This window comes from Limanda limanda, chromosome 13 (genome assembly GCF_963576545.1).
Source record: "Limanda limanda chromosome 13, fLimLim1.1, whole genome shotgun sequence".
NCBI lineage: Eukaryota > Metazoa > Chordata > Actinopteri > Pleuronectiformes > Pleuronectidae > Limanda > Limanda limanda.
Genome location: NC_083648.1, coordinates 21,755,056 through 21,764,691, shown reverse-complemented (window position 1 = coordinate 21,764,691; position 9,636 = coordinate 21,755,056). Strand labels below are relative to the sequence as shown.

Below are 9,636 nucleotides of genomic sequence, written 5' to 3'. Positions count from 1 at the left end.
CTCAGCCAAGAACAGACATTTAAAATTTAAGTAGACACACACTGAAGCTAAACATCACACATCTTTTTGCCCAGTTGGTGAATTGGTAAGTACATTGGTTAAATTACGAATTTGTAACCTCTGCCAAGGAGCTTATGTTTTCATCTGTATTTATTCCCTTCACCAAGGAGGTGTTTTCATTTTCTGTTCTCAGAGTCTACTACGATTACCATGAGTGTGTGTGTGTGTGTGTGTGTGTGTGTGTGTGTGTGTGTGTGTGTGTGTATGTGTATGTGTGTGTGTGTGTTGTCTCCACACATCATGAACACAATTTGAAGTCAGTTAAAGGCTTTATCGGAAATTAATTAAATAATAATATTAGCTGAACATTACATTACATTACATTACATTTGGCTGATGCTTTTATCCAAAGCAACTTACAATAATTGCATTCAACCATGAGGGTCCAAACCCAGAACAACAAGAATCAATCAAGTACAATTTTCTTCAGGAAAGCGAAACTAAGTTGGCTGTGACGTTGTCACCTGGTCCTGTCTCCACGCCTGGTCCAGTTCCTGGTCTGCCGACGCCTGCAGCCTCTGCAGCCGCTGCAGCCCCTACTCCGGGTATGGTCCACCACATGGACCAGAACCTTCTGCTGATTCATAGTATTTCACTGCCAAGCAGAAACAGGAACAGAAAGTGTTCTCGACGGTGTTGAAAAAGCTGTTGACACTGAAAGCCTTGTTTTTATAGTCCTATTTCTTCTTCTTCTTCTACTTTTTCTCAAGTACAACTTCTTGAAAGCACAAAGAAACTTTCTTTTACTTCAGAGAATTGATCTATCAGCTTTCTCAAGAGCCATGAACTTGGTAGGCTGCTGGGTGTTAGTGGGCTCCAACAGAGAGGAACGGATGCTCCAGCATTTCACAAGGTTTTATTCGTTGATTTTGGTCCAAATGCAGCATCTTTTTCAGGACGTCCACAAAGTCTCGAACCTCGTCCTCCTCAGTGTGATGTTCCCAAAAAATCAACTGGAACAACAATGTTCAGAATATTATTATTATTATAGCCTTATTAGATTATGGAAATGTAGTCAAAGAAAAAATGTCCCATGGCATCCATAGAAGACGTTCATGTAATAACATTAAAGATTGACTGATTAAGCCACACACCTTCTCCAAGTCCTGTAGAGAGTTAAAACATCTCGTATCGTTGACTTCCTCAGGATCATCGACCTCTTCTAGAGCCTACAAAGAGACAATTTTTCAGTTAAAAAAATTATCCTGATTGATGGATGGATGGATAGACGGATGGATGGATGCATACCATCAGTTCCCATATTCCCTCCTGAGAATTAAAGAACGTGTTGCTGAACACTCCAGCGTTAAGCAGATCATCTGGTGGCTGACCCAGTGTGTTCACAATGAACTTCATCTGGAAAAATATATGATCTGAATTAGGAGCAGATCTCTAGCTCACAAAAACACTGTTGATGACCAAATCCAGGATGCTGAGACGATTTGCGCTCTGTGAGGATGATACTTACTATGTGCTGTTCATCTATCGCTGGAAAGATAGGGAAGGCCACAGCAAGTTCTGCTACAATGAGAGCCAGCGACCACACATCTATTGAATTCTTGTATGAGATACCAAGAATGACCTCTGGAGCCCTGAGACAAGACAGAAGAAATAATAAAGTTAAAAGTTAAGTAGAAAAACTGAAATCTCACTTCTGTCCTGCTGTTTAATCTTATTTTTGTCTATACAGATACAGGCTTCTCCTTTTGGATACCAGACTTGTTTTGACTACCTGAACCACAGAGCCTGCACACATTTGATTGCTTCAACGTCGGACACACGGTGAGCCAGACCGAAGTCAATCAGCTTGACTTTCAGTGGCTGCTGCCTGCGATCCACAATCATGATGTTGTCTGGTTTCAGGTCACTGTGGATGATTTCCAGGATCTCCAAATGCATCAGTGCAGTGGTCACCTGCAGAAAACACAAATAGGTGTTAGTGTAAGTTCATAGGATTATTTTTCAAAATCAGATTTTAAATGTACATTGAAATGACACTTGAACACTAGAGGGTTCTGGAAATAGTTAAGAGGAAATTTTAACACACACATTGTTTTTTAATTAGTAAAAATAGTGACAAAAAGAGTGACATTCAAGATAGATAAGACATACAGAAAAAAATGTATGTTTTAGATAATGATTTAAGTGTGATGTCTACATGAGTCCATGGTACATGTCCATCTTCAACACACCTGATGCAAAATTGGGTGAATCTCAGCCATGCTCATGGACTCGAAATTTCTCTGCACCATGTAATCAAACAGGCTGAGGTCCAAGAGCTCGAAGTTCAGACAGATGACATCCTCATGGAAAAATGAGCCATACCATCTCACAAAATGGCCTTTGTCATCCAGTGTCTGAAGCTGCTTGAGAATTTGAATCTGTGGAAGAAATGAATCATTAGATTTTTCTGTTTTCTGTCACCTAAAAGACAAACTGCATAGTCCTCATTTCATTTCTTTACATTCTATACTCTACCTCTTTCTGTGCTTCTTCTTCATTGCCAAATTTGATTATTTTGATGGCTATTCTTTTGTTTGTTTCAATGTCGTCACACTTGGCAACTTTTCCATAGACCCCCTCTCCGATGAAGGATACTACCTCGTACCTGCAGTCCAGCATGGCACCTTCCTTCACAGGGAAGTCGTCTGTAGAGGACGAGATGAGATTAACATAAAATGATGTTATGATGTTACATAGAGCATGATGCAGTCAACAGTCGACATAACAGCACGTATAGACAGTACATGCAGATTGATTTTTATCTCATTTTATCAACAAGGGTCACCTGAAGGCTTTACTGCACAACCACATATACAGACATTTTAACTTTGTTAACAGACAACTGACTATCACTGTTTAAACTAAAATAACAACTAAAATACTACAATACTTATTTTGTAACCTTATAATCTTGAGATTGGTTCACAATCACAAGCAAAGTGTTTTCTGACTATTATATCAGCATACCGTAAGGCGGACTTGAAGTCGGCAATGGACTTGAAGTCAGCAAAGGACTTGAAGTTGGCAATGGACTTGAAGTCGGCGATGGACTTGAAGTCGTACATGAACTCTGCAACTGACTTTCAGTCGGACTTTCAGTCTCCGACGGACTCGAAGTCGGCAATGGATTTTCAGGCGGACTTTCTGTCAGCAACGGACTTTCAGGCAAACTTTCAGGCGGACTTTCAGTCATCATTGATGCAAATTTTAACACAAGACGACAGCAAGGTTCATCTCTTCATTTGGTTTATTGGCAGGTGGGTGGCAACCAACCAAAGAGAGCCACCGGTTCATTCATTAAACATCAGTGCCTTTGATTTTTCAAGTCAACTCTAATGCCTTTGATGTTACTTCTTTAGTATTAAGTCTAATGTACAGACTCTTCAGACTGTTCTTTGTGTTAAACCTTGTAGGTAATGTCTTTCTACTTAATGAACTTTCCTTCACCTTGTAAGAAATGAATTAAAGTGCGACCACAAGAACTGGCTTTGATCCAGTACTAATTGCACTACGGAAGTACCATTTTAGTAGTTGTATGACTACCATAAATACCTGCAGGAATGAACTCCTCTTGGTAAGACTCTTTTTTAAATTTCCAGCTTGAATAAATTCAGTTAGATATGTTCGATGCGGTTTATATATAAGATTAAATGATTGACACAATTATGGTATTTTATTCATAGATTGCATGTCAGCTATTTCAGAGGTCTGTTAAGCAACTGACACAATCTTCAGACCCAAGCAGTGGTGGGTAGAGTAAACAGAAACCTTTTACATTTATGTACTCAAGTAAAAGTATTGTTACTTTGTAATTATAATGACTCAAGTAGAAGTAAAAGTACTCATAAAAATAAGTACTTGAGTAAGAGTAAAAAAGTATATCATAAAAAACTACTCCAGTAACATACATTCTGTTAAGCACTGTTTGCTTTCAAACAACAAGTCAAAACCTTCACTGAATTCTCATAGGACCTGAAACGTAAATTTTACTGAAAAATGACCCAGTTTCAAGTTGAATTTGAATGCCGGGGCTTGTTGGCACTTGCATGACACCACCCAAGCAGTTTGGAGGCACGTTATTTGGCTCCAACGCTGTTTAACCCTGAAAGTGTTTTGTGGACTCAAACACTTCGCCAACTCCCCCATCTTAGTAGTGAGTAGATAAGAAGTGATTTAAAATGTTTGGGTGAACTATACATTTAGAAAGTGACAAAGAACTTTCTCCTTTTTTAAATTTTTTTTTTTTTATACCTTGTATTACTGTATATATATATATATTATATATATGTATATTTATTTAATTCTTATTTATTCAATGTATTAACTCTTCAATGTATCAACTCTTTATTGTACCCTTGGCACCATTGTAAATGAGGGTTTTATTCCTCAATGTGTTTTCCGAGGCTTAAATAAATAAATATTCAAACCTCACTCTTGTTCATGGTGCCCCCCACTGTCTGTGACATAATGAATGACATTAAACTTTAAACATTTATTTTTAGCCTTTTTTCCCTCTACAGCATCTGTAACGTAACGTCAACAACAGACGGACATCAATTTTAAAGCTGCGGCTAGTGTGACCAAGGCTGGGTTAGGAAAGTCCATTTTGCTTCGAAACCCTCTTAACTAATTGAAATGATCTGGAAGTATTTCCCCGGCCGCCATAATTAGAGCTGTTTATTCCCTGGATGATAATGAAAGGAGATTCAAGGCTTCATAACTTATCTCCTTTAGAGCTTAGGAAACATTGGACCATCCTTTAATAAAGGAAAGAAGGAAAAGCCGTCCCACAATTCTTTGCAGCGGCAACATTAAACAGCTGTTTTATTCCCCTGACATGATCCAGAACTGATGTGAATCCTCAGATTCTTCTCTGTCACATCTGCCTAGTCTGGAGTCACTACAAACAACAAACGTAATAAAAAACACATTATAGGTCAAAACATCATCATTACAACTAAATACTTATATAAAAGTTATCCCTATCTGACACAGACACACACTATCTCCACATATATCAGGTTTTTCCCCCCATAAAGATTCCTCACATTATTTTATTATTTATTTTCAGTTTATTTCGATAAAATCTGTTTTGTTGTTATTTCCTGTGAGTAAGTGATGATTAAATGTTTCTCTGTATGAACTGAAAACAGAGACCTCTGCATTAATGCGTATCGTCTGTTATAAATAAAGTTGGGATTTTCTCCGCACAATGTGTCTCCTTTCCTCGCTCCTTACGTCGTCTCCTTCACACCTTCCCTTGAGCCCGTTCCATAGTGGTTAGGAAAAGGAGATTGTTGGGATGCAGCCCGGGGGTGGGTAGACCACGGACCACGTGACCGGGCTCCACAGTCGTGGTGTATATCTCTGCTGCTCACTCAGCTGTTACCTCCATCCAGCAGTGAGGAGCTTCTCCTTCTTCTTCTTCCCTTTCCTCCCTTTGACAGCCCAATGACCCGCACGTCGGAGAGGAGCAGCAGCTGATCCCCTCGCACGCACAGACATGGCTGACGAGGAAATCGACTACAACATCGTGTTTCCAGATGCAGCGACAACGGGTGAGCCCTCCTTTCATTGTACCTCGGTTAGCTTAGCGTGCTAACACCGTGACAGCGCCGTGTCAACGCAGACCCTCTGCTAACTCTTTTGTTAGCTTACGTTAGCTTAGCCCACGGTGACAGCCTTGATAACGAACAGCTGTGTGTTTTTGTGTTTGTGTGTGTGCGTGTTGTTTTTCAGAGAGACACTGGCAGGGGACCAAGGAGCCGGTGGTGATCCTGCTCGGCTGGGCTGGATGCAAAGACAAGCACCTCTCCAAGTACAGCTCCATCTACAACGAGCAGGTGGAGGCTAGTTAGCAAAGCTGCTCTGCTCCCTGTGTTGGCAGCCGTGTGGCATGACACCTGTCACTAACCTGTCACTAACCTGTCATCCATACCTGTCTCCTTGCACTGTGTACCCTGTACAACACTCCGCTCCATATACTGGAACACTTACTTCACATCATATGTGATATGTGTTAATATAAACCATATTGATATTATATATCATTTTAAACATTAATATTGTCTTTTGCACACTGTCTACATATTCTTACACTCATAGTGTATTATAGTATCTATTGTATAGTCAAATACTTATATTTATACCTCTACTATATATTATATCATACTCTCTGTATATTCTTTGTATAAATAAGTCTATATACACATATTTATACATATGTACATGTTATTATTATTATTATTATATTTACAATTATTATATAAACTGTTGCTGCCATTATTACTATATACTGCTATTATATTGGTATAATTACTAGTATATATATTATGTTATATTGTATACTTTATATACTGTCTAACAATAACATTACCATCATATCATCAGTACTATTACCATCATCTTGCCACTGCACCTTATCTACCTATTTATCTTGTGTTTCTGTTTTTATTGTTTCTACCTCCAATATTTTTTATTTTATTCTATTCTATTGTTTTGTATTTTATTGTATTCAAATATACCGGCTGCTATGACGACTTAATTTCCCTTGGGGGATGAATAAAGTAATCTATCTATCTATTCCTCCTCTCTGCCCCCCCTTCAGGGATGTGTCACCATCCGCTACACGGCCCCCCTGAAGACGGTCTTCATCTCCGAGTCGTTTGGCTACAAGGAGCTGAGCAGCACTGCCCTGAAGCTGCTGGAGATCCTCTTTGACTATGAGGTGGAGAACAGTCCTATCTGCTTTCACGTGTTCAGCAACGGCGGCTTCATGTTGTACCGCTACATTGTGGAGCTGCTGCACAGCGACGAGCACTTCAGCTCCCTGTGTGTGATCGGGGCAGTGGTGGACAGCGCCCCAGGGAGTGTGAATGTCCGAGGGGCCCTGCGCGCACTGACGGCCACCTTGGGGCCCAAGATCAGTCCTGTTCTGCGGTACGTCCTCCTAGCGCTTTTTGCAGTGACTGTTTTCCTCTTGCGAGTCGTGCTCTACCCAATTACCAAGTACATCCACAAGAACCACTACGACGCCGTGCAGGAGAAGCCGCCCGCCTGGCCTCACGTCTACCTGTACTCCAGAGGCGACCAGGTGATCAGGCACAGGGACATCGAGGTCTTCGTGGAAGCCGTGAAGCAGAAAGGCGTCCCTGTGGACAGCTTTGATTTTGTCTCCAGCCCCCATGTCGGTCACTTCCGGGATTTTCCCGAGCAGTATACTCTCAAGTGTCGGGAATTTTTGGCCACTTGCATGAAGGACTCAGACGGGACCGAGATGAAGAAGAGACGGCGGGTTAAAAATCAATGAACCCTCACAGGAGTTTGCTGAACCATCTTTGAAACTGTCCTCAACAGTCCAACCTAATTCCTTCGCAGTGGTTCTGTAAAGTCCGCTCGAGAATAAGTACGAAAATATCTTAACGACTGCTGGAATTGGAGCTGAACTGGTATCAGACCCTGGCAACGCTTCTCTGTCCCAGTGCACATAATGGGAAGGTTCCTCAGATGTGGTCTTGCTTTGTTGGGCTTTGGACACATCTGGAAAACCAGCCTTATGACACACTGTCTTTCACATGCCTCTGGCACAAAGTTTGAACCCAGCCTACTCTACTGTCATGCACCACATGTAAAAATGATGATACAAACTTAATTTCTATACACTGGAAAATTGGGACTCAAGTATGATGATCTAAATGGTATTTAATATTGCTGTTAAATGTGATGAGCTGTAGATTAGTAGTAGTGATTCTAAACTAATACGACTGTTTATTGGACAACATTAATCTGTATCTTATATTTATAAGATTTAAAATGTTTTTTGGGATATAATCATTGAAAAGAAATTGCAGGAGTGCTTACGATGAAGGCGTCTTATAAACATTAAAATGTGTTTTCCTAATATAATAAAGTATCAAAATGTTTGCCTTAAGCAGTAAATGCAATCTGGTGCATTTTTAGGTCCAGAAATTGTAGAATAGGCAGCCCTTAATATGTGATACGAAACTGATATAGTTCAAGGGATAAGGTGATTGACGATGAATGTATATGTCCAGCACAACCTCTGTTCTTTAACTGATGTGCCTTCAATAAACCAGAATGCTCATTAAAAACTGTCAACCTACTTTTTTTTTGGATAGCTGCTTGCTATAAATGACATCAGACAGTTGTGATGGCAGTATTTGACCAGTTAAGCACCAGCAGTTATGAAAAAACAAAACACTGGTTTTATAACGGTGGCAAAAAGGTTTGAGATCGCTGTCAATCATGATGACTGGTGTCTCATCAATCATTGAGCTGATATTGGCTGTTTAGCAAATTATGTGTTTGTCACCACACATGCGTGGAAATGAAAAACTAATGCAAAAGCCACATAATGGAAACACTACTACAGCGGAGGTCAGCGACAACAGATGCTTACACTGATGTACAGAGTTACTTGCATTAAAATGTGTTGTTTCTCACTAGATAACCCTGCTTAGGTTGGCAAGACATAAATTAAGAGGATCAACACAAGGAGAAATAGTTTTTTTTTCTCTTTTACAGTTAAAAAATGAAAGTTTGACATAAGATGAGATGGTGTCAAGATCCACATGTGCGAGTGACAAAACTCAAAACATTGAATTACTGAATGTATAGTGTTGTGCAATTGCATTGGATGTTAAGTTCTGGCTCCCGAGTGATTCACAGGTTTTGTGAGTCAGTCAGGCAGCTGAGTGATTTGTACTTTCTGAAGTATGTGGAAAACATACTTTAGAAAGTACAGCAAGCATGTTGTCCAAACAGAGTGGAATTATGTCCAAATTGCAGTTATATTCCTCCTTGTGCCTCCTTTTCTTGCCATGGTGCCCTCTGCTGGCTGACTTGTTTTCAACAGTTGTCTTCAGTCACTCAGAAAAAGCTTGATGCAGCAAAATAGGCTTTGTATTTTTTGTTTCTGTTTTAATTTTGTTATATGTCCTTATGACATCAAGTTATGGAAGGATTGTTGTGTGTACTTGGTATTTACTGTATCCAATAGCTCTGAAGCTCCCCCATGCCCCCAAGGCAGAGTTTACAGTAATTAACTCAACATGGAAAATTCCAACGACTATCATCTCTCTGTTGTTGACGACATTGCGCTGCCTACTACGCCTACGCCCAAGAATTTAGGAGATTAAATAAATTGGGCATAAGACAAAAGTATACCTGCTTAATTAACACAGCGCCAGAGTCTTACATTTCTTTTATTTTTTTTAGTGGGGCAGGGAAAAGTAACAGTTTATGAGCGCAGTCTTAATACAACTTCACTTAATTTCTTCATCTTGCTCACCTTCAGACCAGTCGGTACTACTTGTATGTAATAAACTTCACAAACTTACTGCGAGAAAGACATCAAGTGAAGGAGTCTCCATGTGATCTCATACCCAGAGGCAGATAAAACCCAGCTACTCGCCTCCCGTCAGGAGACATCAGTGGCTGTTTGAAGAGCGTGCCTCTGAATTGGTCCAGCAGGGACGGTTATTGAATGTCGAGGACATGTCAAGTTTGACATTTTAAAGAGCAAGTGGTTGGCATTTGTCTCTGCACCAGGCC

The 9,636-nt window shown here is 40.2% G+C and overlaps 2 protein-coding genes across 2 annotated transcripts; one reads left to right on the top strand and one right to left on the bottom strand.

Moving 5' to 3' along the window:
* Window positions 1-866: 866 nt before the first annotated feature.
* Window positions 867-3,128, bottom strand: LOC133017556 (homeodomain-interacting protein kinase 2-like). Its single transcript, XM_061083665.1, has 8 exons — window positions 2,990-3,128; window positions 2,539-2,708; window positions 2,253-2,441; window positions 1,793-1,974; window positions 1,529-1,652; window positions 1,309-1,416; window positions 1,155-1,229; window positions 867-1,013 (listed from the first exon to the last, which is right to left on the bottom strand). The coding sequence occupies exons 1-8, from the start codon at window positions 3,126-3,128 to the stop codon at window positions 867-869; spliced, it is 1,134 nt and encodes a 377-aa protein (XP_060939648.1).
* Window positions 3,129-5,427: 2,299 nt separating this feature from the next.
* On the top strand, window positions 5,428-8,174 carry tmem53 (transmembrane protein 53). Its single transcript, XM_061084401.1, has 3 exons — window positions 5,428-5,621; window positions 5,803-5,906; window positions 6,671-8,174. The coding sequence occupies exons 1-3, from the start codon at window positions 5,567-5,569 to the stop codon at window positions 7,370-7,372; spliced, it is 861 nt and encodes a 286-aa protein (XP_060940384.1). The 5' UTR covers window positions 5,428-5,566; the 3' UTR covers window positions 7,373-8,174.
* Window positions 8,175-9,636: the final 1,462 nt, after the last annotated feature.

What these genes read in the sequence shown, in the direction of transcription:
- LOC133017556 (XM_061083665.1), bottom strand. Translation starts at nt 3,128, where the DNA reads ATGTACGACTTCAAGTCCATCGCCGACTTCAAGTCCATTGCCAACTTC. An exon ending in GTGCAGGCTCTGTGGTTCAG is followed by an intron (nt 1,653 to 1,792) that starts GTAGTCAAAACA and finishes GTCTTGTCTCAG; the next exon opens with GGCTCCAGAGGTCATTCTTG. An exon ending in CTCTACAGGACTTGGAGAAG is followed by an intron (nt 1,014 to 1,154) that starts GTGTGTGGCTTA and finishes TTGTTGTTCCAG; the next exon opens with TTGATTTTTTGGGAACATCA.
- tmem53 (XM_061084401.1), top strand. Translation starts at nt 5,567, where the DNA reads ATGGCTGACGAGGAAATCGACTACAACATCGTGTTTCCAGATGCAGCG. An exon ending in TCCAGATGCAGCGACAACGG is followed by an intron (nt 5,622 to 5,802) that starts GTGAGCCCTCCT and finishes GTTGTTTTTCAG; the next exon opens with AGAGACACTGGCAGGGGACC. An exon ending in GCTCCATCTACAACGAGCAG is followed by an intron (nt 5,907 to 6,670) that starts GTGGAGGCTAGT and finishes CCCCCCCTTCAG; the next exon opens with GGATGTGTCACCATCCGCTA.